Genomic DNA, 27961 nt, shown 5'->3' on the forward strand with positions numbered 1-27961 from the left:
TAGATAACGTCCCATACGTAGATGGAATGACGTTTTTCGAAGGCGAGAAAGCCGGCACAGGGTGGGCTCGTAGGGTTTAATAAGGAGAAAATCGGAAGTTATACAGTGTTGCATCATGTGCGATGCGTCGAGGCAATTGGCGGGGAAAAGCGAGCTCGGGCGTGGTTTGATCGGTTACTTATTTGCTCGTTTCGTTTTTCCCTTTATGCTTCCATGTTCTGAATGCCTTCAATAGCTTCATCAGTGAGGGACTACTGCTCAAATTCAACCTATAGGGTGTGATCGTAGTGAATTATTATGAATATTTGCATGTTTTTGATAATACAATAGAAAAAATAGAGGTATTCTTTCGCCAATCAAAACATAGAACGAATCATTAACGTGATATTGCTTACGACCTGTTCGACATGCCTTCTTCGGTGTCAATTCATACTTCCTTTGGATTGTGTGTATTCGTTCCGGTTTTTTATTACCTAAAAAAAGTGTTAAAAATTGAAAAAAACCTTTTTGCTTATTTTAAGATCGTATCAGTATGTGTGTGTATGTGTGTGTAAAGTTAAGGTAAATTGTATATCCAACGGACGAACGCTTAACACAACTCCAAACAGGGGCGGGAGGGAATGAAAACAAAACACGTTTCCTGCCATCGGTGTGATTACATCTATTGCTCCAGGTTTGCGTCTGTGAGGAGGTTGTCGCTGTAATAATCTTGGTATTTCGTTTCGTGTGCACCCTTACACGTGGCAATCGTTGTTCGGTGCGCCATTCTATGTGGTCTATTGTTACAACAAATAAGCATAACAAACAATCTCTTGTTTCCACGTTTTTCACAATGTAAGTGACCTGATCTGACTTTTGCTTCTGCTATGAATGAACATTCAATGTGATTGGGTTTGTTCGTTTTTACATTGCGTTTGCGTTTCGATATCGATGAATGCATGGGACTGTCGAGTTTATGTTAAATAGTTTAACCTTACTTATGCAATTGATGGGACAATTGTGTGGTGAGAACGTCTGTGTGTGTTTGAGTGAGTTAAAGCTTCTTGAATGATTGGTGATACTGAAGAGAGCGTGAACTGTGATTCATTTTACTTATGTTTAATGGTTAGATTTGATGCCATTTCTATAAATGTATGCTCTTTGTGTTTTAGAAGATGGATGATTGCAACAACATGGGAATTTTTGCAGAGAGAGAATCAGTTTTTTTAAATAGTTTGCTAACTTTTTCGTTTGTTGTATCCTTTTTTTTGTCCGCGAAATGTCAATGACGATTGGGGGTTTTCTCCTAATTAGCCACTAATAACATTCTATTATGCGTGTTTACGGGAATTAGTTGCGATACGTTTTCGATACATTTGCTGCCATAGAAAGCTGCTTTAAATCAAGTTCATTAAGGTTAATATGTATGGGAAGGCAAAGTAGTGTTCCAAAGGTAAATCGTTTAAACTATCTCATCTCAATTAACTGTGTTAACGGCTGATAATCACATAATATGAAGACAGAAAAAATAGTTAAATTCATATAAGAACAATTTGTTCTACTCTAGGATGTCCTCACGAGCACAGTGAATAAGAAACATAGTTTGCCCGATATCACAATGATTTTAAGAATGAAAGTACAATTGTGGCGTGTTGCAGTTGTATGAAACTCTCCTTTCCTTCTGGTGTGTGCTTGCTTTAAGATTGACTAATGAAACGCGATCTGGTCGCAATCGAAAACAAGGGAGAAGACTTTGCAGTGACGATAAGAAGATAAGAGTTATGGGAATAACGCGCTGCGCCCTTTTCGTGTTTCGATTTTGGTCAATAACTTTTACACATACTCGAAACTACACTCCACGCACAACAAGGGGGTGTTGTTGCGGTGCTTGATGCGCATTTTGAATTTGTTTATATCGCCTAACTACGCTGGATTTGTTCAGCTACTTTACTTAAGTTAGTATTATTCTCTGTTAATGTTATACTCCACCGTCCGCCACGGTGGCAATCAGTAAGTAGTAGTAAGCTTGAGATCACATGAGTGGGAAGAAGTAATGAGACGCGGGTTTTTAAGGTGCTTGCACGTTTAGTGTACGCTTAACTTATAGTACGTTTGGTAACGCGGTACGAAGGGTAACATAAAGTGAAGTTCTCGTTTGGTTAAGTTTACGCGCAATAGTAACAAATATAGGAACGTAATGCTTTTGGTGTGTGAAGAACGAAAAGATACAGTAGAGCTGTAAGTAAAACTAGAGCTGCTTTGTCCTCTTCCTGGTCCACTCTTTCGCTTTCCTACCGTACGCAATTTGATTGTTTGTGGTGTTTTGTTCGTATTACGCTATGAAGTTTACTTAAACGTTTGGCCTAAATAATTTGACTCTAGCTAATTAACAGTAAAGAGGTTTGTGTGCTCTTTGATAATAAGGAATCATATTGACGAGGTGTGTCTGTGTGTGAGGCATTATTTGTATGCCTTTTCTTAATCACATCCTCCATCTTTTGTGGCTTGGTGTTGCTGTGATCTTTCGCTTGCAGTTAATTTTTACACAGATTTTACTTAGCTACATTAAGAAAAGCTGTCCTGTGAAGCTATCTTAGATACATTGCTGCTTTCAATTTCAGTTCACTTTAAACCATGGCTTGTGCTTTAGTTGTTGATCGCTGGTGCAAATAACGTGTGAGGCATTTCACATCAAGAACTGTGCATAGTAACTGATTTTATCGCATTGCGTAACCGCATTATGATAATAAATTGAAAGGCCTGTGCAACAAGGTACGTCTTTTTGAAGCAATGCATATCAATTAAATAACCTTAGGGGTGCATTGACGCTGAACAACAAAGTACAACAAAGTACTAAGAAACATTATTAAAACTGTGTCTTTTAGTGCACTGTTTGTGTGGTGCGAACGCTAAGCGAATGCGTAACGGTGCTTTAAATATGCAAAAAATATATGATGTGCTCAATCGTTCTGTAGATAATCGATACAGCTAGACTTCACTTATTTTCTTAAGATGCGAAAATGAGATTCAATACGAATTATTTGTCACATGTACACGATTGAATCATTAAGCTCAGCGGGCATGCCTATCATCCACCACCTATATCTGTGTTTTGGTCATAAACATTGCTCTAACTAGTACATAAAAGGGTTCGCCTACGCAAGAAATTCTCTCAAATTTCTCAAAGCTGTGTTTGCCTAGCTACCATCACCATTTTTGTTTTCGTTCTGAATCTTTCCTATAGCCTTGCTCGCTTCTTTCCTCCCCTCAAATGTTGTTTTCCATTCCCCCGAACTCAACGAAATCATTAAGCCTGTGACTGTGCTGTGCTGTTGCTAAAGTATGTTGGTGCCACCTCCCATTCCTTGCCTTGTGTCTCTACGTTGGACGGAATTTATCGTTTGGCAGCGGACTCGCTCCCATCGATTTGGCCGACGAACAATGAAAGTGTTGCTGCTTGAAAGAGGAAACATTGAACGTGTTCGAAGACTACGCTAAGGAGCGAGGGAGAGAAAGAACCACAATGCATGTTGGCTTTGATTCGCGCTACTCGCTAGATAGTAAATAGTCAAGGAAGCAATGTAAAGAGAAGACGCTTAAAAGGACTGACGTTTTTTAGATGTTGATGGTTATTGACTAAAGCTAAACTGTCTAGATTTTGATTGAGTCTATAGATGGTTTATCCTTATGGTTTATGGGTTCTCATGTTTACGTGTATGCACTCTTTTCTTCTCTTTTCGGCTTTACTAGTTACTAATTTCGACGATTGCATCGTTTTCTTTGTTGGTTGTGTGTTGATATCGTTATCACTAAGATTTGGTACTCCTAGCCGTCTGTCTTCCCTGGAAGAAAGTATAAAAGCCTGTTAAGAAAGTTACCTACAGAGAGCGAAATTTCATTCTAGCCCATAGAAAGAGAACGAGATGCTACAGAATATCGAGAGAAAGAGAGAGATAGAAATGGAATGACTGCCCTGTTCTAGTTACTACGATCTGGCAAGGCAAGGGGTTTAGGTAGCGGTACGATTAGCGTTTGATAAGTTTGGGTTTTTTTTTGATAAACTTTGCTGCACTAGCAACATGGAAGATGGAAGAATTTGAAGCTAACCTAAGGAACGCTCCAGCTAGGAGAAGAAGAAGGTGCGCATCCGTCACGCGCTAGCTGTGCGAACAACGAGTAATTGGAGCAAGATTTCATCGCAACAGTGTGAGATTCGTTCTTCTTCGCCGCACGTTCGATGCATTTTATACATCCTTTGCGTTCGGTTTGACCCGGCTGACGTGCAGGGCCTTTTTGAGATTATCCCTAAAGTAGCGCTTCAGGGTAGTTTGGTAACATTACGACACTTTATGCTTCTTTCGTGGATCGCGCCGGGCCAGTTCGGGTGTGGAGTGTAACGGCAACTCTCTCCACATGATCTAAAAGCGAAGGGGGAAGAAACGTTATAATGTGATGCGTCCGGGAAAGCGGTAGCGGGGCTCCAACTCACAATCTCCTCGTCGTCCGGTACGCGTGACAGCAGGTCGAGCACCTCATTGTTGGGAACGCTGTGGGGCCGAATGATCCGCCGGCTGAACTTCACCAGACCCCACAGCAGCAGCAGCACCCGTATCGGGACGTAGTGTAGTACTAGACAAGCAGCCAGCAGCAGAAGAGCCGTCAACCAGCTGAGCTCCGGTACGGAGAAGTTGAAAGTGCTACAAAAAATGGGGGCGAAAAACGGGAATGTTGATTAAATCACTCCGCTTCTGCATATTTTCACAGGGTTAATAGTTACTTTTTAACACTCTCCCCGAGTGAGGCAAGGTACCCGATCGTGTTCTGTACACTCTGCGACACCTCCTGTATGGCCTGCAGCCGTTCCTTGATTGTTTTCTTCTCCTCCTGCATCATGCATAGGTGAGGTTAAATATTAATCGCAATCGTTTTGTAACATCCCAGGCAGCCAGGAGGCTTGGAGGCGTCATTAATTATGAATAATGATGCCAATGCCAACGCTGGTGGGCTGCTAGAACTCACCTTCTCCTTATCCTCTTCGTCCTCGTCGTCGCTAGCTACGTCGTACTCGTCCGCCGTTGATTGGGAGGAGCTTCCGGTTAGCCATCGAATTAACCAGTTCCTAAACAACGCCCGCGCGAAAACCGAGAGAGAGAGAGCAAAAAGGGTTAAGCATACAATCGCAACGCTGTATAATTAATGTTTCATGCTTGGCTGGTTGTTTGGTGTTTGGCGTGGGTCGCTAGATACACGAATGCTTTTCACGGAAATAGATGTTGCTGCATCCCGCACTGCAGCTGGAACTAACACGAAACAAACATACACCAAACCTTCTCTGCAGAGCGTTACTTACTTCAGCAGGTACAGCAGGGCGACGGCCGGGATGGTGGAGATATCGAACCAGATGCAGCCACAGACCCATAAAACGAGTGCTATAAATGACCGTATCGGAGATTCCCACTCAAAGCAGCTCCTGGGGAAAGGTTGGCAGCGGGAGAGCAAAAAAAAAAAGAAGCCGTTAATATCCGGTAGGATTCGGCCGGAATTGGGCTTTGTTTACGTTGGCTCGTTGAGCATGTGATTTTATTAGTATCGATTCTTATTTGGTAGCAATCCAGGTACTGTATACAGCAAAACGCAAGGAAATTGATAATCGAATCATTGATTCGCTCCCTAGGGAGAGCATTGCAATGGGTTTTATCATTCGTAGGTATCGTAAAGTATGTTTGAAGTAAAAAAAGAAGACAAAGTGAACCACTTGAGGAGGCATACTGCTCCATTTCAAGCACACAGTAAATGGGGGAAAATCAGTGATGGATAAAATATGTTTGTCGTCAGCCACCAAGCGTCTCCATCGAGGGGTGGTAACAAGTACCGTAGAAAATAGGAATACGCATTCCGCAAATCTGAATTAAAAATGGAATAGCAAGTATGCTTGCGTTAATAGAGTGTGTGGAAGGAGGGAAGGGAAAAATCATTAAATTACACCAAATGTAGACGCGAACTGTGGAGAGGCTTGAGAAATGTGCGGGTTGTATGTATGCATTTACAGTCAGCGTGTGATTATGCGCCTTTTCTTTCTATTTGCTTCTCCAGCGTAATGTGATAAGGATGTACGCTTGCTTTTGTTCCATTATGCTCCTCTCACTCTCTCTCTCTCTTGAAATCAAGAGCTGGCACAAGAATGGGAGTAAAATGGTTTCAAAAAAATACCGGCATAAATTCATTCCGGGTGGTGTTGAAATGTTCCGGCCTCTTTTAACAACCGACAACCGTCTTTGTTGGAGATGACAACTTCCTTTTGCGCCTTTCTTCCCCGGAATGTTCATATTCGTTTCGTGTGACCATTTCACTGCGAAAGAGGTTAGGTAAGGCGGTGCACCACAATACTCACTGCACGAACTGTCCCACTTCGATAAAGTACATAATGACGGCCTTCAGCCGGGTGACGTTGCGCAGGAAGAGCTGCCGCTTGAACTTGGCCTCCTGCTGTACCAGCTTTTCCTCCTTCGGCTCGAGAGCGCGCAGTGCCGCCCGCAGCTTGTTCCACATGACCGTCATCTCTAGCAGAATCTATACCCCACACCGCGGCATGAAAGCATAAAACCGAAAGAAATTGAATCATCCCATGCCAGCCCAACGTTGGCAACGATGCAAGAATTATTTGAAAAGCATTGCAGAAGGAGAGGAGGGAGCGTTAGAGCTCATTACCCACCTGCGGCTGGGTGCCTTTGGCGCGGGTGTACATCTTTTTGTCTTTGAGCGCGTACCAGCGTTTTTCCCCGTTGCGTATCCTTAGCAGCGGTATGACGACTTTGCCGAGGAATTCCACCTTGTGGTCGCGATCCTCGTCGTAGACGGTGATTTCCAGCACCGAGGACATGTCTTTCACATTGCTAATGAAACGAGCCAAGACAATAGGGAAAAGGCAAGTCATTAGTAAGCAATCCAGCGTTCGTATTGTGATAGCTGTGGGAAAACGTGGAACAGTTTCTTACAAAGTGAAGATTTTGTTCCAGTTGGGAGTGAGCGTTTTGTACTCGGTTTGCGTCTGAAGTCGGGCGTTGATTAGCTCCAGCACGACGAACGGATCTGATTTACCACCGATGTCCGCTGCGGCTAGCCCCGTCGCTCCGAACACTTTCACCGTAAGATGTCCAACGTCGCGCATGTTTTGAAGTGATTTGTGCCATATCTGGAATATAATAGCCATTAAAGCTTGTGAAAGGATTGATTTAGATCAATGAAGGAGTGTTAGAAGGCCACGTACGTATCGGCTCTGGATGAGGGCGCGTTCTTTGGAGTCTTCCTTGTAGGCCGTCAGATCGGTGATGGTTTCCGATGCGGTGGTGCCACTGATTGTCAGCATGAGATGAACCTCGCCGGTACATTCCTCCAGCGGTTGCCAGATTCCGTGCGTGCGTTCGCGAGCCAACCCTCGCAGATCGATCGTACACTTCCCATATGTGTTGTACTTCCCGCACACTACCAGCTCCAGCAGCTGATCATCGTCGAATAGGTGAAGATCGAACTGCTCCAACCAGCGGGCCCGATAAGCGGCCTTAGACTTGTATTTCTCATTTCCTAGCCTAGTTTACATAAGAAGAAAGCTAATCAACCTTGCCTTCATGCGTGAGACTTCTACAAAACACGTACCTAAATCTGACATAGAGATCGTTCAGTCCATTCTCAGCGTCCGGTGGGAGTCCTTTGGCTTCGATCAGCACGATCGTGACGACCGAGCTCCAGATCTGCGACTTGAGCCGGCGGGAGGCATCGGCCAGCTTGGGATTGCGCTGAAAGTACTTTCGAGCGTGAACGGAAACGGAAAACGGGGAGGCGGGAGGTGGTGCGATTTTAGAGCAGAAAGAAAACAACGAGCACACCCTAGGACGGGCGTTGAAACGAGTGACGGCAAATAAGTTTGAAAAGGCGAATGTGTGGAAATGACGTGGTGACGAAAGATAAAAGGAGTACGTGGTGGCGTTTGGTGCGTCTTGCAAAAGGAAACCAAAGAGTTACAAAACTGTGAAAAGTGTAGACCAAATCAAGAAATAAGACAAAATAGAACAGAAGCGCTTTGGTTGCCTTGAGACAGAGTTGTGACATAGTGTGTGATGATGTACGGGGAATGGAATGGGTTCTCACTTGCTCTTTGTCTTCTTGTGTCTTTGGCCACAGTGTGACGCTTAGCTTTAGCTCGCCGAGGTCTTTCGAAGCACGCTGAGCGTCCTCCAGCTTGATTGTGAGGTCCTCTGCGCGGTTAAGCTCCAGCGAGGTGAGGTACAGCTTTGCCGATCCCATGAAATCATCCTGGAGGCCCCAGTCATAGTCAAATACCTGTTTCCAAAGGGGATTACCGATGCAGTGTTAAATAGCTGTTGATAGAATTGGTGAATGTTGGACAATACCTTAATTACTATTGGTTGAAATGGATCTTCCACTGGCACAACGAACGTTTCGTCCCACACAGGGTTTAGGTCTTTGTGAACGGTTTTGGATTTGTACAGCAGGCGTCCTCCAACTTTGAACTTGACGTAGGGATCACTCGTACCTGTAACGACCAACAAACATCGGAATGTATTCACTCTCCTCATTCTTACCACCTCGAAGATCTTACCACTCTTATCCATTGCCACCAATCCATGACCACTGATAAGATGTACGCGAAGCTGGAAGAAAGAATGTTGCCGAAGCTGTGTCTCCCTTCTTCGTTGTTGCTCTTCTGCCGGGCTCAGTCCAGACATCCCACTGGGTCCAGCAATTTCCGAAACCTTGGGCAGTCCACCGATTGTCAAATGACTCAATCCGCTAGGTCCTGCGGTCGCCTCCACGTCCACCTTCGCAGTGAGCACCTTGAGCACGCTCGCTACCCCAGACGAGGATGCTCCCTCATTGACAGACCCCACCGCTCCCGTGCCACTCATTGTTGCATTTCGTTCCGCTCCTTTAGCCAGTGGCGAGTCTTCCAATGTCCGGGCACGATGCCGCGGTGACTGGTGCGGTGTAGCGGAGCTACTATGCTCCGCCGAACTATTGTCAGCCGCGTAGTCACTCTGGCTGTCGCGCCGTCCCTCGAGGTCTTGCCCAAGAGACCCCCGAAGTCGTTCCTTACTGCGTCCCCGTGACCATCGGTGCTGGATTAGGGAAAGGATTACGAATTGAGCTGTAAAGTAGAATGAACACATGATGCGTTCACACGTCTATGCTTACCCTTAGTGTGTTGAAAAATCCGTGCGTTCGCTGTAGAACACCGGCCGGTATGGTGGGTACGTTGGCGGAACGGGCCCGCTGCGGTGAGGACTGCGGTGAGTCACCGGAACCGCCACAGTCGTTGCAGCTCAGCTCCGACGCCGACTTACTCAGGTGTTTCCGCAGCGACGAGCATTTGGATTCTAGATTCAGTCGAGAACGTTCTACAGAATTGAGGATCGCATAGTGTGTGGGGTGCGTGTTTGAGGTTGAGGGGGTTGGGGTAGGTTTTGTTTGGTGTGTGTGTTTTTTGGTGGAGCGTGGAAATAGGTTGCGCATTCGGCAAGCATAATAGGTGTGATGCGGAAGGGCAAGCAGCGGACGGGTTCGTGTGTTTCACGCGTCAGCATATACAGATAGTTAGAGTACAGAGATAAGCTAGTTGAAATATTTGTCATGTATTTCACGTTTCAGGCTACAAACTACAGGAAACAAACTGAAGTACATATCAATTAACTACAACTACTTCACTACAACCCTTCAAGTCCAGTAGTCAAGATAGTTAGTTTAAAAATGTCCATTTTGTCCACTTGTTTGGAGTCAATTATTCTATAACACTTTTCAGGAATTTCGAAGCAAAAGCTACCGGAAAGCAAGCAATTTCGAAAGAATGTTTCTGTTCTGTTTGTACAACAAGCTTAGGAGAATCTTATAAATAGAAACTCGTATGAGCTGTGACCCTTGAGGAATGAAAGTTTTCTTGCAAGAAAAGGTCGCCCCGGTTGCAGAAAACTATCCGACATTGGGCAAACAGCACCACCAGGCTGCAAGCTGCTTCTGTAAAACATAAAACAACAACAGCACTCCGGCAAACTTGTTACAAAACTTTTGAAAAGGGACCCACCAAACCAAGGCAACAGTAAGCCTCCGTTCGCCAAACGAGCGTACTTTGCCACCGTGAAGCCGAGAAGCGATGAAAAAGGCTCCAAAAATTGCTTCTCCCGCTCCTGCACAAAAGTGCCCTTGAAGAAGCCGATGGGATTGTGAGTTTTGCCTGATTGTGTTTATTTGAGATGAATCTTTTCTGCTGAGATATACCGTTCCGGCGCGATGGCCGACCGTGTTGTTCCGTTGCTGTGTCAGCCCGTTTTGCCAACAACGGCGCGCGCGTGTGCAGGTGTGGAGTGTGTTTGTTTATTTATAATTATTGAATGATGCGAAAACTGTTCCACGCCCGTTCGGCTGCGCTGGGTCGTAAAGCATATTGACACGGGAATGCATAATGAGAACCGCTCAAAATCAACAGGTGGCGAAAGAGATCACACAAAACACACATTGGAAAAGTTTAACCTTGGAACAACGGGTTCGATCATACTAATGGCCGATAATGAAGCGATTCAAGATTGCCTTTTTACCCAACAATGTTGTGAATCGTTTTGTGCGCTGAAAACACGCCCAACCATAAAGAAGGTGATGAAATTGATTGGAAAAGCTCGCTCGGCACCGTTCCCCGAACGATAAACACGATTCGCGCGAGGATTAAATCGATTGTGCTGATCTGATGCGATTTAATTTAATGCTTCAACGACAGCGCCCGATAGAAAATGTAACAAAACATAGGCGCTGTTGTCGGTGCATAAAAACAAGGTATATGATGCTTAGCGTACCGTCATACACAATGTGACAGGAAGTGGAAGAGCGCGCACACACACATGCCGTGACCGTCGCGCGAGTATGCGTGCATGAAGCCATAAAGGATTTAATCGAGCAAAAGGCGAAGGCAGCAAAAAAGGCGGAGTACTTTTCCGTTGCATAAATATTTTACCATTAGAGTTGAAAACACTTGAAAACTTTAAAGCTGTCAGGAAGCGGAAAGGCTCAGCCTGGGTGTAGTATGCACATGAACACGTATGTGTACCGGGGAAGCTTTCCCAGGTCTCATGCACACTAGGCTATTGTTTGTGTCATTTTCCTTTCCGGCCGAATGAAAATGGCTGCCCGTTTCTTACTTCAAATGTGGTTTGCAGGCAGCAGGTGCTGATTTTAGCACGCCTGAGAGGACTTTTATGGTCGTCGACTCCATCCTGTTTGGGGGGAGGAGGTAATTGTAACGTAGTGCCTCGTTGTGCTGTGCGGTGTGTCCTTAATCAGGTTCATAATTACCGAATCAAAGTCGGGGGGAGTCACGGTGCCGTGGAGTAGTTGTTTAATCCTTTACTTAGTGGGGTAGTTTTAATTACCTTCAAGGAGGCACCTCGGTACTTGAGAAGTCTTGGAGTGTATGCGCAAAAGGTGACCATTACTGCGAAGGGAGCAGCTTAGGCAGCAAAATGATTATTACTACGCAGCCCGGTCGGTGGCCCGTGACGTGAGAGCTAATCAAGACGCACTCAGGTGAGATTAGGTCGGCTCTCGGATAGTGAGAGAGCCCCCCTCTGTACCATTTCGGTTTTTCATCACTCAAGTGCCTACACAAGGTGTTGAAGGTGTGATGCTGATGGTTAAATTATGACCAAGGGCCATCATCACACGAATTGCGGAATGTGGCTGAGTGTGTGTTTTTTTTTTGTGTATATTTGCTGGTTTCGGGTGATGATAATCATCTTCCACCGTTCCACTGTTCCCAAGGGAAGACATTAAATCGTCCAACACGAGGGCAAAAAAGCAGCAACAGGACCGGTAGCGATGGTCCGTTGCTTGTGCTTTAAAAGGGAAAAACAAACAAAAAAACTCGCTGAGAATATACAATTATCGATCCATCGCCATACATACATTCGAGCGCACCCGAAATCGACCACTAGGGTGAGCATATTTGCAAATGTTTCAAGGTGCAAAATGGTTGCAAAAGAAGAAGAAAAAAAGGAAAACAATGAAGGAAATATGAAGCAAAAGGCTACATAAAAACTTTGAAAATGATACAATCTAGGAAAATGAAACGCTAGAGTGCTGAACAGCGGCAAAATTCATTCTACCTTCAAAAGTTTGACCCAGTGTGAATATTAGACTCCTTGCTATCGGTAGGTAGTCAAAGGCCGTCCAACAACCACAGGTTTCCCGGAGTCAACTCGTACAACCTACTTCATGGAAAAGGTCGACTGAGGGGGAGAGGTAGAACTGGGTAGCTAAAATTTGATTGGCACGGGCTGTCCGATATGTCAGACCCAAAAGCATACTGTGTTGGGCTGGGGAAGGTTAAACAAACATCTGTTGATCTAGGGAAGGGTTGCGGGGGGAGGAAAGGGGCATCAGCTGCCTGGGTAAAGTGGCTAGAAAATTAAGCGGTAAACAAATTTTCATGTAGATGATCGAGGATGCAGCCCGGCCGGCTTATCCGCTCAATTAATGTTCAAGAAGACACATAAAATCCCCAAGTTAAGACAAAGTCAATCGAAAACTTGTTGCTAGAAGGGGTTTTTGAGCCACGCAAAGTGTATGGATCTATTTCGAGAACGTTCCGTTGTTCCGTTAATGGCTTCGTCACATTAATGTCTCAATTTCAAATTACTGTTGAATTTACACGGAAAAGAAGGTCCACTGGGGCCGTCGAATGCGAGCACATTGTTCCTGTTCCGTTCTGTTGTTATCTCTTTACCTATTTTTTCTGCGGTAAAGAGCAGATTAAAAAGTGGTACAAAACACAAGACAACCCCGGAAAACAACACCATCTTCCTTTGAGCAAAAGTGTTAAACTTTCAAAATAAATTCCCCGTGATAAGAAACAGGCAACGGGTATTCAGCACAGCAGCAGCAGCAGCTCACCGCACAAGGTAAAGGTTAAGGTCACTTCGGCATGAGGTGGTGGTAATCCTCCCCATGACCAGTGTGTTTCGGTTTATTTATTTCGTTTTGGGTGGCAAGTGATGGCGAGGATTTGTCTGGTCAGGCGCCAAACCTTAGGAGAGACCGAGGGGTTAGGTTCGTTTATGTTTGGCTAGAGATTAAAATGCCGGTTGACCGACAAAAAAGTAACGATAGCTGGTGCGATAGCGAGTACACCGAGCGTTGTCGGCTGCTAGTACTCCAGATGGCGAATAGTTGTGACCAAAGCACATACAGACAAACGAGTGTGGATCGTTTCTAATCAACAAAATTGCAATCGGGGCAAGCAAAAAAAGACACATTCGCCGTACTTGAGTGTGTTTTTAGTTACGTTCGACCATCCATCCTTCCATAAATCATCTCTCACTTCGGATGCGAAATAATAAATGAAGTGTGAGAGACAGAGTTTGTATGTGTGTGTGCGTTGAATCCGTAAGAAGCGATAAATACACATTCCATCTGCGACAAAAACGCCAATGCCTTTCTTCCTAATGCGATTTAGTCCAATTCCCATGGGGAGGAAGGCAGATTGTTTCGTCGTTTTATGGTGCGAAACTTACCGATTTCCGGAGAAGATTTCCGGTGGCCGGTATAGGGTTTACCGTTTTCGGTTTTGGTTGGTTAGTCGGAGCAAAGCAAGCTGCACGGTAGTGGGTGGGATTGGTTCAAATCTATTCACGAGAAGGGACAAAGCGCCTCGTTTGTTCGGTCGTGTTTGGATTAGATGAAGCATAATCCACCCTTCAATGCGAGAGACAACACAATTCGGTAGAAATGTTCACACCACTCCTGCAACGGCTCCATGTATGTGTCTGTGCGGGCAATGCAAAGTGAAAAGAAAAATTCCAATTCCGGTAAATGTAGTTAGAAATTGGGGAAAGGAAAAACGGGGTCATTTTCACCGCCCTTTAGTGGTACGGGCGCGACAAAAATAAACATGCGACGGTGCGACCACAAAACATGCGCTCGGCCAAGTAAACAAGAACCCGGCTGCTCGCCTCAGCAGTATTCGGTTCTGTTCTGTGCTGTAGCCGCAAAACATGGGTCACACATACAGCACAGGAAAGAAAGAAAAACCACGAAAAAACCGGACCACCAATGTGTTGGGTGGTGTTCCTTTACAGACGATGCGTGGGAAGGGGGAGTTGTCTTAGTAACGTCATCAGCATTGATCATCAGGCTTCGTTGTGATCATCGCGCCACTGGTCAATCTTGATAGTCCCGCGGGCAGTGGTCGTTCGGATCGAGAGGCGGAAAGCTCAAACACATGATGCTGTTTCACATCATTTCCCTTCGCCGAAAAATTGGTCTGTTTCCGAGTGTCACATTACCCGGCGGCTGGCCCGGGTAAGCGATATCTTCCCCGGCAGGAGAAAAAGGTCAAAGTTGAGGGCGCCGAACAGCGAACGGCGAAACGATAAATAAGGACTTACAGATTGTGTTTTTCGTGGGAAAACAAAAGCGCACACCGTGGTGTGGTTCGTGGTCCGGAAATCCGGCCGCTTCGATTTGGTTCGCCCGGAAGAGCAATCCAATTCTGGTCCAGTGCTGAAGAAGGTTCCTCGGCCCTGGTCACACGAAAGCACCGAATAAAATATGCGTTGCTCATAAAACACCGTGAGCCGAGTCCGTTCGCGGGCGAGAAATACCCTTAACATTCGTCGCCGGTGGCGGCGGCATTGAAATGGCCCATTGGCACGCTGGGAGGTGGAAATACAATTTCGCCCGGTGGGTGGAAAATTATAAATTATTTTATCTCCCGATGTGTCCCTCTTTACACTCGAACGACCGCGTGTATCAACCCATCCAAGACTTATTTTCAAATAAACAGTGTGCAATATGGCGTGGAAAATGTGCTCAAGGATTCTCGTGATCGTGGGGGGGAGCGTAGGCAAAAGGATACATAGAGAATTTAAATTTAGCCGGTTCGGGACGATTGGAGAAGAATAATTGACCCACATTTAAACGATCGAGAGGGGAGAGGGCATTTAACGATGGTTAATGACGCTTTGTTTTTTAAGTTCTCCGGTACACTTTCATCGGTCTTTCGTCAACGGAGACGGAATATAATGAAAGTCCATCAAATTATGATTGTGCCCGAAATCCGAGAAGAAGAACCTAGTCATTAGAGGACAATGTGACTGTTCAACAGCGTCGGGTCCGGTAATGCTTTCGTTCGGCCTCAAGTCATTACGGAAGTGGATTTCAAAATCGCTACACTACCGGTCGGACGGAAGGCGAGCATAATTTGGAATTAATGATGTGATGATTTAGTGATTTCACACTTCACTTACTTCTGCTCTGATGTTTTACTCCTTTAAAGTGCGGAGGAGTTGTTCGGTGTACCACCTTTTCCTTGCCGGGACAAAGTTTCGATTTTTCCCGGCAGCGTGGTCACGTGAAAACTAATTAAAACGAAATCTCGCTCCCCCGCGTGCGTTCGTGAGCACTTTTCACATTTCACAGCATTCCCACCCACACACACAACACCCACTTAATTTGTGTTGCAACACGTACCACATTCACAACACCATAGAACCCCAAAGCCCAAGAACCCGGAGACAGAACATCACCGGGACTGTGGGTACACGCGCACTCCCGTCTGCACTGTTCAGCGGTCGAAGAAAAACTGAACCGAACGGCACAATCGGTACAACACTGGCACGCTGAATGGAAGAATGTTTCCGGTAGCAGCAACACCAACAGCCAAGCTTGTCGTGGGGAGCGATTGGCGCGCTTTCCGGATTTTCCGCTCATGCTCCAACTGGCGCTGGTGTAGCGAAGCCGGCGTTTCGTGTTTGTTGAGGTGCATCGTGCTCGGTTCTCCGCTCAGCTGATAGACTGACGGCAATACATATGTGTGTGTGGGTGTTTGTAGGTTAATGTTTACGTGTTCCGTCGTGGGAGCGAATGTGGGACAGAAAAGAGAGAGACCGAAAACAGAGCAAATCTCGTATGCAAATTTGGGAAAACATGATTAGAAGATTACAGCGCCAACGTGTACAGGAAGATGCGCTGGATAAACCGCGAAACATGTTTGCGTACAGATGGTACCACAGCTTGATATGATTAAAACATTCCGCCCATAAGCGATGAGCATGAATGTAAACAGCATGAAACATAAATAAGCAGATGAATGAATAAATGATTAGAAACACATTTTTGTTTCAAGCTGCATATTGGACCTTCGTATGAAGAGAAGACCATTACAATGATATACTGCTTTCAATGCACTTTGGCCATGATACATTTTGCAGATGCATGTGACCAATGTGGCAGTTGCACAAAGCTGGATGGAGTTTTGAAGAACAACACCAGTTCGAATGAACCAAATACACAACACACTTAACCTTGACCCATTCGAAGCACACACTTTCAGCTGACAAACAGCATCGTCTCTCATCATCAGTAGTGTAGAATAGTAGTTTCGAAACAGAATTTCAATATGCCCATGCAAGCGGGGAACGCCGACATCCGCCACTCCACCGTCCTCGATAGTTTCGCTGTGAAAAGCTCAAGTGGGAGCTAAGATTTCTTCCCATCGAAATCGAAATGATGACATCCTCACGTCCTCGCGGATGTCCTTTTCCACTGTCCAATGCTTTTATTATAAACAGTCGCTGTCGCTGTTCCTGAGAACCCTCCGCCAGCTCTCTCGTTGCATCATGCTTGGTTGGTTGATGGGTTGTTGAAGTGTTTATGTACAAACGATGGGAGGGGAGAGGTCAGGGGGATGACGTGTGACGAAGGAAACCTTAACGTTGGGTCTGGATTGTGACAATCGACACAAATTCGGTCGCATTCAATAAAGAAGGGTACGTTGGCAACAGCTTGACAAATTCAGTAACACAGCACATCGTTAGCATATCGATCGGCGGGGACAAATAATTGGCTGCAATCGAACTGGTAAATGTGGCGCCAACTGTAATAATGTTTTTATTGCACAAGCCATCACCCATCCTCTCCGTTTGTGATGCTCTTGGCGTTTCATGTTCTTACAATTAGCAGCAAACACCAGGGACGTATCAAGCCTTATTCACCCTAAACCGATGCTTTCCTCAAAAATCGAAGAACATCAAAACTTTCAATCGGAGCGCATGGCATCGATCGGCCTCAAACGTTACTCAAATTGAATTAGATTTTCAATCTGCACTATCTGCGACCCTGAAAAAGGTGTGCTCTCTTCCCATGTGTGTTACACCTCGGTTTCTAGTACCAAAAACCCAAAACGGAAAAGTCATTTCCATGCAGATACTCCCCTCGAGACAGCACCGTGTGGCCGATGATATATCGACGATGGTGTCTTATGACGTTGTATGCTGGCGTGGTTTCCCATTATTCGGTCGCTAGAAAACGAGGGGAAACGAGAGTAGAATCATCTGGGATGCTTCCCCAAACGACGACCCCGAAAGGCAAATTGCAAACCAATGCTTTCGTGTCAGTCTCCCGAGGGGCGGCCGGCCGGTGGCGGTAAAGCAACCTGAGAGCGGCAGCCGAACCGAATCCGGGATCTTCGTGTGTGGTGGGGTCCAATAAATTATGTATCTGCTGGCAAACCGGCTAGATCTTGGGTGCGCTTGAAGCGAGTTTTTGTTCGGTGGAGACTCGCTACAATACCGACGACAGTGTGTAACTTTGTCATCAAGAGAAGATGATACCAAGGACGGGTCAATTTCGCAGTAGATGGGTGATTCGGTTACAGCGCTAGGTGGTGGATGTCAGTGTCAAAGGACCACTATTTTGAAGCAAAAAAACCCTTTACTAACATGACATGTCGTCTTTTGCAATCATCTGGATCGTACAACGCGACCTAGAAGGTTTATGCCGAAGGTGGTGCACTACTGCTCATTCCCTGAGCGGTTTTTGCGTTTGGCGTTTAGTTTCATTCGCTTATTATTCGGTACCGGCAGTTTTCATCACGAGAAGCAGTAGTGTGAAATACCCTTGGAGGGTAGCTCGAGAATGAAATGTTTCGAAAAACATCCTGCAACTCCATGCAGATCCCTTGGAGCATTTGTCCCGGACGACTATCACACGACACGTACGCACGCGACCAAAGTCCACGTGCTGTAAAGGCAGGCAGACACACTGACACATTAAAACGCCCTCGCTATACAGTGTCGGTACCGCAAGAGCCACCAACACCACCACCACCGCCGGCGTGCTAGGGGTGTCATGAAATGTTGAATAATTTATGATCTCATGTGTGTGACCTGGACACGGATGATGCCGAATTTGCGATTAGACTGTCGAATTATAAATGAGATTCGGCGGAGAGTCGGCTTGCTTCTCTGTGCGAAAAGTCAATAGAGAAAAGACAGTATTGCAGTAACAGTTGTTGTACAAAAGTTTAAAATGAAATGTTTTAAAGGGCAATTTATTAAGTGATCTTGGTACAATGTCAAATGTTCTCCAAACACCAGATGATGTTGCATTCCTAATCGCCACGAGACTTCATTAAATGAGTAATTTAAAGTTGTTATAATCGAACACCTGTTAACACTTTGCCCGGGTGAGATCAATCCACCAATCCATTCATTATGACGAGGCAACCACAGTAGTGGTGGTAGACATGCATGGGTTGTGCAAAGCTGGTTCGATTGAAATCCGTCCTCAAACTGCTGGGGGACCCGTCATTCCCGTTCCGTAAGCTTATTACTAATCTATTATTCAGCACACACCGGTTCCATCGATTCCGTTGGATCGACTTTTCCTAATCAGCTTGTGGTAATTGTACCCACACTACAGCTTACGCCTTCTCAGGAACAAAACCACTATTTCCCACCCTCCCTCCTCCTGCACGGACTCATTAGAACGGGGATTCTAACTACTCAATTCGAGGACGTGTTGCATCGAATGCTGTTTAATTATGCCCGCATTGTTTGCTACCACAGAGCACTAAAAGAGCAGATGTGTTGTACGGCAGAAAAGGGCGATTTGTTAGCTTCCAGGCAAGCGCACACACTATAATGTTCGCATTTAGTCTGATAAAAGTGTAAAATAATTGAGAATAATTATTCCCTTAGGTTTATATTCCAGAGACTGTGTGTGGTTGTGGTTGCTTTAGTTGCACGTAGGGCTTCTATGCAATTTTAACCTCGTCAGTGTACTGAATGAGAATGGTCGAAAGGAAGGACGAAAGTGAGGCTTGGAGAATGTCTGATACTGCTTAGTTTAGCTCCCAGCAGTGTTATAAAAATGAGAGTCTCCACTAGATTCTCATTTGCTTTTCTGGGTTAAAGCCAACAGATATTTTATCCTACTATCTGGATCAAGATAAGGGTAGTTATTTTCCAGGTGTATGTACCATTTGGGTTACATGTTCTAGTTAACACTAGCTATGGTTTTTCGTGTCGTTAATAAGTTGATGGTATTTTACCATATTTCTGGAATTCTGGGTTCGCTAAAAAGACATCTTGAAGCATAATATATCGGTATCTAATACTATCTCACTAGCCGTTAAACAAAAAGCTGATAAGACAAACACCAATCATTCGGCATGCAGGTGAACTGTCTGCGCGATTTAATGACCTTACACTGGGTAGGCAATTTTCCGCACAACCATCAGCACCAGACGACCTAGAGGTTGCTGTTTTCATTTCAGAATTAATTGCTGCTTAAAGCTGGCCATTCTGGGAAACCCGGGGTCTCGTGTAGATCAAACGGCACGTGGGGTTATTTCTTGGATCAAGTGTCGCCTGCGTTGGTTCGACAGCATGTTGTGTACAACCTATATTTATCCTTCCCGTGAAATGCTTCCCCTTCCTCTTCCAACGGGGATCGGCATGGATGTTATCGGTAGAATGAAGGGTGATGGGAAGTGTACCGTGCCCTCGTGTTGCCCAAAGCGAAAGCACCACTGTTTGGAGCACTGAATGGCCCGGAGTCATTCAACATTCGTGAAATATTAATTATCAATTTAGTGCCTTCAGGCGGTGACCAACCAAGTGTGCGCTTGGTGGTGGCGATGGCAGCCAAATAGCGTGGCATAGGGGTGTGTAGCACGCGCGCACTCTGATTGTGGTGAGTCAGTCGGGTCAAGTCGGGTGAAAGTATTTTTACCCTAGCGAAGACACAAACCACGTCTAGCGTCTAGCAGGGACACACACTCACACAGCATGGCACAGGAAGCAAACTAGCGCAAACATCAAAGAGAGAAACTATGAGGACGGTACTTACTGCCTCCACTGCTGCTGCTGCCCCCTCCTCCAGTGCTGATGCTTGCGATTCCTACTCCTCCTCCTCCTGCACTGCCTCCGCCTCCACCACCGCCGAGGCTACTACTTCCGCCGCCTGGTGTGACCGCCGTGGAACAAGCTGTTGACGCCATATTAGTGTTTTTTTTTCCCCTGGCTGAAACGAAGCTGTCGAAGCGCTGGTGATAAGATGTTGGCGGGTGCGCTGTTATCTTTTGAATGGATTTTTCTTGCCGTTAACACTCAACACGCCTGTTGTTTGCCTACTGTGTTCCAGCTGTCCTGCGTCCTGCGCCACGTGCGCCACGATAGTCGCGTGCTTTTGCGTGCTTTTGATACGACAGCCACTGTTTGCATTGGTGTAAGGCGCAGAGATTCGTTCTCGCAGTCACTTAAGGGTTGTTCCGTTCCCTTTTCTTCGAAAGAACACACACAGACACACACACTAAAATGAAACGAATCACATACACAAGCACACGCGAGTAGTAGGAGTGGGTGACGACGGCTGTTCGTACGACATTTATCAGGCCATCGAGCCGAGGCTTTGGTTCATCGCGTTAAAGCTAACAACTCCGGACTCGTCGCTTTGGAGTCCTGTTTTTTTGTTTTGTTTTACGATGTTCACCTACTTATTCGCTGCCCCTCACCCACAGCACACGGACACACTTCATTCTGTACGCATCGTTTTCATTTTAGTGTCATTTGTCGGTCGCTTCCGTTGCGTTGTGTAGGGTTGGCGGAAAACGGAAACGGGAAAAAACGAGCCACCAGGGATCGAAATAATTCACCCCACACCTTCACTGTCCCGGTTTATCCTTAAGTGAGTGTGAAGAAGCTTGCTTTCTGGATGTGCTTCACGCCTTTCCGGAGTGGCTGTAGCGCGCGTTAGAAGGGACAGCAGACCGAAGGGAAGATGAAGGAATCGATGAGCGCGTCCAAAACCATCGCAAAGACTAACTGAAAAGCGACTGGTTGGGCTGGCACTGTTGCACGGATCGTGAGCGTGTCACACCGTTCGTGGGCGGCAGTGTGGTGGAAAGCAGGCCAAACCTGGTGACGGGTCGATTTGCAGCAGATGAAAAGGAGGAGAAGCAGGTGCTCGTTACGGGAAGACACATTTTTCTTCGCGTACTCCAGTGTCTGGGAGATGGATTCCAACCTGTGCCTGTGCCCGAATGCTTCCGTGCTCGATGACGATGATGGTGATGGGCTCAGTCCTTTCCCGCGGCAAAAAAGGTGTTGCACGTTTGCTTTTTCCTTTCGGGCTGATTGCAAATTCTTTCCTCTCTCTCTCTCGCTCTGTCTCTTTGTTCGACGCTCGTCGGTGTATGAAGTTTTCCAAACCGGAGGACAATGCGGAAGTGTTTTGTTCCACTTCCGTTGGAGGAAGCTTTTTTCTCTGTGCTTCTACTAGTTATTTGGTTTGGTATTTTGTTTCGTGTTTTATTCGTCGTTTTTCATTTTCGCGGCGCGCGAGTTCACAGGCATGCCGGGTGCTTTTCTTTACGCTTTTTGGATGTTATCCTTACCGCGCTGCAAATTGATTGAAGTTGTCAACTGTGAAGCGTGGCAGGGTGAATGTTTGACGATGGTGTTGAAGCTTTTTCCCTGGAAAAGAAAAGGAACAAAGAAAAAAAACGCTGTAAGAATACTTTCTAAAATGGTGTTCGCACAAAAAAGAAGCATCCTACCAAAAACAGTAATATACGAAATGAAATCAATTACTCGAAACTCAAGGGTTAATAATAGAAACAGTCGGAACATTGGAGCTCCTGCAAAAAACGGAACTCGTGCCGAGTTGTCGTAGGTTGAAGTGTGTAACCAGTTGCAAATTTGGTTTATTGACACCATTTTTCAACCCGCAGCTACACCCCGACCCCCAGCTACCAAAGGTGAAACATATTTGTCAGGCTCAACCAACCGAAAAACATCCACCAGCGAAACGATTACGGAGTCGGTAAACATACGGGCGGTACTGGTGGAGTTTGTTGATTTGCAACTGGTTCTTTTTTTATTAGCTATGCCTCTCCTCGTTGGTCCCCAAACCCATTTGTGTTGCATGCACCAATTTATTATACTTCTGTTAGCAGTGTACCATTGTGTGGTAGCGTTGAAATTGTATGAACGAGGTGAAAGAATGACGTGCCGTACTGCTGCCTGCTGTCAGGCATAATTTGACACTGGCGGCCTGCACAAAGTACAATCGTTGTGTAGTACGATGTGGAATTGAATTACGATAAATGTTCCTGCGATAACGTTGTATGACTTGTCATTCGTGCAACGGGTGATAATGCTTGTTTACACACAGAATTGTGAAAAGTATTTGAACACTTTCACATACAACTGACTCTCTGGTTGGGGGATCTCACAAAAATCAATAATAAAATACGATCTTTACAGCGTCTCACAAGTCGTTTTGAGAAAACGGGAAACTGTCCCACACATCGTAGTTTGTAGCAAATAAACATTTTACGATCGCATTCTATTCCGCTTGCCAAAAGAAAAAAGGGCACACTTGCCCTTAAAATTCATTGCTCGCCCGGCTGTCCGTTGAACTTTATTGGAATGGGTTTTAGTTTTAGCACGTCAGACGGGACCACATGACCACAGCTCGGGTCTAACACCTGTTTCGTTTCGCGATGGAAACGACCAAAGGAAATAAAATCGTCCCACCCGGCGGGAGAACCTTTTGCGGGTGGCGCGAGAGTCCGTCGGCTGCTGCTGGTGGGACTGACTTCACTTTCCTTTTTCGTTTATCCCTTCCTCCCCCCCCCATCCCAAGGGGAATATAATCGATCAACGGAAAGCAAACACACCGACATAGAGCAAACTGCTGTCGTAAAAAAAGGCGGACAATGCAGCAGCAATTGTTTCTGGTTGGCAGCAGGCCAGTCATTATTGGGTTCGTTCTCTATGTATTGTACAGGAAAAGCGGCGGTAGGGACGGCGACGACGACGTCATCATCATCATCTTCGTCGGCTAGAAATGGAATAAAAAAACGAATTTAATTTTTAGACGACATTTAACCGAACACCACTCGCGTAGACTGCGGACCACGTGTCTCTGCAGTGGTGAGCAAGCCAATGAAGTACATGCGAGACGACCAGACAGACGGTACGGTGAGAGCGAGTAACTCTCGGTGACATCTCGCAGTCAAGCGAACCCACCGTCAGACGACCGAACATAGACACTCTAGCCTCTGCTGCGCGTACCATCCGCTCTAGCAGTGAAAAATAGCCCGGGGACATGGCGGCGACAACCGTAAGGACGAAACAGATTCGTGCCAGAGTCTAGCAGCAGCATGATTGTTATTCGTTTTATTTGCTTCACGAGTACTTATTGCCTGCGCTAGAAGCGCGTTTACTTTCGTTGCCACGACTGCTGGTGCTTGGGCGGTAATTTGAATTGTAAATTGAAAACTTAACGTTCTATGGCAGGCTCCGTTGTCGGTGTTGGTACTCTTCCACCAGTGGGTTCCCCTCTCAGTACACCTACACCAAACCTCCCTGGGCATAGAGACACACCGAGATATGGGGCGTTTGAATTTGCTCCCCAAAATGGCAACAAATCGGTTGACATTAATCGCGATTTGTGCTGCACGGCGCGAGCCGGATCATCAACAGCTATTGTCCACTTCAATCTTCCCACCGAGCAGTGCTACCAACCAAGGGAAAATAAATGAGAAAAGCACATTTAAAAGAGATAAAAAGATCAAATCCTGTAAATGGTCCAAATGGCAAGCGAACCGCCGCCGTTCTGTCTATTTCCCTCCGCTCTTGCGTCTCACGCGATGAAAGCCCTACACGACGAGGCCTGTGCAAGGACGTAGATCGTGAGTGAAACGATACAGAACCTTCCCAACACAGTGCCATTGGGATGGGAAAGTGCCTCGTTCCAACAAATCGAATCATAAATCGAGTTAGTAACAACGAGAGCATCAGGAAAGGATGTGTGTTTATCCGGCCGAAGCAACGGGGAGCCGCTTTCTCTCGGCCCTCAGATCGGATCACACTGAGACGGATGATATTTCATCATCAGCATCATTGTCGCACATCTCGTCCATCGTCATCAGCATCATCATTATCATGAACATCGATATCGTTTTGTGAAGCCGATGAAATGAAACCGAGAGATGGGATTAAATGCATATTAAAGCAAATGCTGGCCCAATCAAAGAATCGCTTCACGTACGTCTGCTTGCTCCCGCCGTTTACTGATGCTTCTTTCGCCTTGCTTGGCAGGTGGCAGTAGTTGTGTGAAATGAAGCATTATCGGTGAGTACACACATGTAAAACGCAAACCGACGAGAACATGCGGCGGTAGTGTATGCGGAGTGAAAAAGAAAAATGTTCGCGCGTTATGCGGTCTCTCCGTGGTGTGGTTGGGGCTGTGTGTGATACGTGATGCTCGTTAGTTAAGTGTGACAACGATGGGACTCTAACGATGGATCGATTCCAAGAAGCGACTGCGACAGAGAATGGTTTGTGAAGAGGTTCAAAGTGATTAAAAAGAAGCATTTGCTGTGAGTGTGCAATAGAATGGGGGTAAAAGATCATTTATGCGTGTCGTTCTTCAATTGATTGAATCAGAGACATTGAGAAGGGTTTGCAAAGGGGGCAAGAGAAGTACCCATGTCCGCACTGTGCAACATTAGCATCTGGTACGTGACATTTCGATGTAAAGTGATTTATAAGAAAACTTTCTCCCCTATTCCATTCTCTTGTCTCCGTTCACTTTCAAGACAATTTCCATACTATCGATAATCATTCCCCGTAATAGGCGTTAATTGCAATTTGAATCCAATTGCTAATCATTGCTTTCCTGGTACACTGGTACACAATCAAACGGCCAAAAATAAAAGCGTCTGCTGGTTGTGCCGTGCTGAATACGGTTGTCGAAAAACTCATTGTCGCTCTCGATTTTCCAGCCGAGTCGAGCCAAAAAACGAGGGAACATAAACATGAAACATAAAAATCGAAATCTTGTGTTGGGTGGGTGGTGCTATGGTGCCGGAAAGATAATTATGGTGTACAAAACCGAGAAGAAGAAAACACGAAAATAAAATCGTATGGAAAAATTCACAACACGAGCCACGGGCAGCATAAACGGCGTCCAACATGCGATTTGTGGCTCTTCCACTGGTCGAATGCAATGTGAACGGAGGCGGGGCGAGGTGGGGACACGAAAACAAGCAGCCGCGCTCCGCTCCAGAACGATCAACCATCGTGTATAAACGACACGAGTTGGGAGGAACGAACACAAAAAAACAAGCTTCCCCATCGTCCAGTCCTTGAAACGCCGCCAAGGGGAGAACGATGGGAGGTGTACCAAAAATCAATGTTTTGCTGATTAATTATGCGACCATTTTAGGTTGTGTGCGATTTGGAGGTTTTCCATGGCTATCCGTGGCGGAGAAGGGAAAGGAAATGAGTGCCGGTAGATCGCCGTTTGGCAGTTTTTTTCTTTGTTTGCATGTCAGGCTGCGTGCGTGCATGTGTGCGTTTGAAGACCTTATTTCCCTAAATGAGCGCGCAATGGACCATATGCCAATCGTAGACAAGCCAGTCGAGACCCCGAGGGATTCGCACGTTAGTCACGCATTCTCACTGGAGGACGCTGCTGGAGCGTGCGTGCGTGTCTCAAGTGAATCTGTTGGAAGCTTTGGTTCTCGTTCTCGTGTATCGCATGAATTCACCTGTCGACACGAACACACATTAAAGCTGGGCCCTCATGGGCACAAAAGCTACGAATGAGAGGGGGGAAATATTCAACAGCATTACACGTCTACCACAGCAAACACACGACGCCACAAACGGGGGGGCTTGAATATTCCAAAACATTCGCTCCGTAACGGACGGTGGTGCCCCCTCGGGGAATATGCACGCCACGCGCACTGCTATTTTCGCAATTTTATGACCAGCTGGCACCTCGGTGGCGCCAGAAAAGGATCCATCCTCTCTCCTCCGACTAGGTGCGGTGCTGCAGAAGAGGGGGTGCTCATGGAGTCATGGCTGGGAGGAGTGGAAAGTAATTATTTTGTCAACCTTACACAGCAAATAAACGGGAGCCAACCGGGGCGGAAGCAGAACGCGGAACCCGTGGCGGGGAAGTCTCTTCGTGTGGTTCCGGTGGTTTTTGGCTTGAGGTTTCCCTCGAGACCGAAGACACCGAACCGCGACCAGAGCCGGTGGGCAGACCAGTGAATTCTAATTAATTTCGCATCAACACGACGACGACGACGACGGTGCAGCAAGACGTCCTTTGCACCGCGGGATATGTGTGTTTTTGTTCCGGAATTCTGATTTCGTTTGTACTGTTGTGGGCTTTTGTACTTGTGCGGTAGGATTGGGTTACTTTCTTACCTTGGTACTGTTGTTGGTGAAGAATACATTAATGCTCACTTAAGCTGATTAGCCTCCCGCCGACTATTTCGGATGGTTAATCCCCTCTCCACTGGCTTCATCTTCACTTTTGTAATGCAACAAATAACACACTTCACTCACCGACGACACTGATTTGTTCAGATCCTGTAACAAGAAAGCACACACTTATGAAGAAATCACTACTTTCGTAAGGACAAGGGACAAGGGTTGCCCCACCGTGGTAGGCATATCAACGCACGCACACACGCACTAAATTAATGGGTCAAAGGGTGCCCTTTCCTTTAATGAATGGTGGGGCCTCCGTCCGTATGTCCTTACTCGCCCCTTACACGGACGAACGATAACGATGGCACTGTGGATACCGCGTGGTATGTTGTCACGCAAGCATCACTCACGCACTCACGAACAACAACGCCTGCTCTCGCACTCGCTCTCTCTCTCTCTCTCGCACTCGCTCACTCTATTTCACATCACAGCACGGACACGGACAGCAGACTAATTGAGGGGTGCGACTTCTACGGGCCCCGAAAAAGGGCTCCATTGATTACACACGGGTTCTCCGGTTTTTTTTCAGCGACACCAATTTTCTTTCACTCCGTAGGCCTACACGGTTGTTGGTGACGTTTGATCTCACCAAGTATTGCAGATGGCCTTTCGCAAAAACGTCGAATTATTGAACATCCTTTGCACACTCAAACACAGACACACAGAGCTAACGCGACTGCCCAACTTCTTCACGGGTGTAGCGGATGTTTTGCAGAAGAAAAATCAATCACTCGCCTACTCTGACCGCAGAACTTTCCACTAACCACCGACTTCGCATTCGTCGACAATACAGTACACTCGAGGGGCGGCTGTTGTGGGATTGTTAGCATCGACCCAACAGGGTCAAGCCGGGTGGGCAGCAAAACAAGAGCAGCAAAAACCTCAACCCCACTCCACGGTGTGTGGCTGCTGTGGTTCACTGTTGAGGCACTGTTGAGAAAGCAACGACTCGGGAGTGGTAGTGCGGCTGCGAGTGGTGTATTCTGAAGACGTACCAGCCCCTCTAGGCTTGAATCTGCTTCTTGAAGATTCTCACCGAGCAACTAAAAAAAAACGCACACTTTGACCGTCGCACAATGACTCAACGCAAATACGCGTGCCTGTTGGTGAATGGCAAACAAACCGGGACTTGAAGCACTTGAAACTCAGAACAAACCTCCTAATTCCAGCGGAATATTTGATCTTTCGGCAGGGTTTTGCTGTCGCACAAACACAGCTTTTTGACAGCTCCTCCGGGGTTGATTTGGATGCCGTCCCGAGTGTGTGGATCCGACCGCGGACGCGCACTTTACGCGTTCCGACTGGTTCCCGGTGTAGATCTCAACTGAAGGAGAACGCTCTCTGTTTGG

General features: G+C 46.3%; 1 protein-coding gene across 4 annotated transcripts; it reads right to left on the bottom strand.

The window, feature by feature from the left end:
• Positions 1 to 443: 443 nt before the first annotated feature.
• Positions 444 to 27948, bottom strand: LOC120961498 (multiple C2 and transmembrane domain-containing protein). Of its 4 annotated transcripts, XR_005752696.2 has the most exons (18): positions 27769 to 27948; positions 26547 to 26711; positions 20167 to 21791; positions 9190 to 9392; positions 8597 to 9113; positions 8388 to 8530; positions 8125 to 8316; positions 7633 to 7781; positions 7247 to 7565; positions 6975 to 7171; positions 6692 to 6872; positions 6371 to 6549; positions 5330 to 5449; positions 4999 to 5098; positions 4757 to 4863; positions 4469 to 4676; positions 4087 to 4397; positions 444 to 3821 (listed from the first exon to the last, which is right to left on the bottom strand). XR_005752696.2 is itself a non-coding variant. In XM_040385234.2 (17 exons), the coding sequence occupies exons 3-17, from the start codon at positions 20315 to 20317 to the stop codon at positions 4317 to 4319; spliced, it is 2826 nt and encodes a 941-aa protein (XP_040241168.2). In that variant the 5' UTR covers positions 20318 to 21791; positions 26547 to 26711; positions 27769 to 27948; the 3' UTR covers positions 444 to 4316. The 4 variants fall into 4 exon arrangements, 3 of the variants coding, with proteins under 3 accessions (XP_040241168.2, XP_040241167.2, XP_040241165.2); XM_040385234.2 differs by having other exon boundaries at positions 444 to 4397; positions 9190 to 9371; XM_040385233.2 differs by having other exon boundaries at positions 444 to 4397; positions 7633 to 7772.
• Between the last annotated feature and the right edge of the window lie 13 nt (positions 27949 to 27961).

The sequence above is a fragment of the Anopheles coluzzii genome, chromosome 2 (genome assembly GCF_943734685.1).
Source record: "Anopheles coluzzii chromosome 2, AcolN3, whole genome shotgun sequence".
Classification (NCBI taxonomy): Eukaryota; Metazoa; Arthropoda; class Insecta; order Diptera; family Culicidae; genus Anopheles; species Anopheles coluzzii.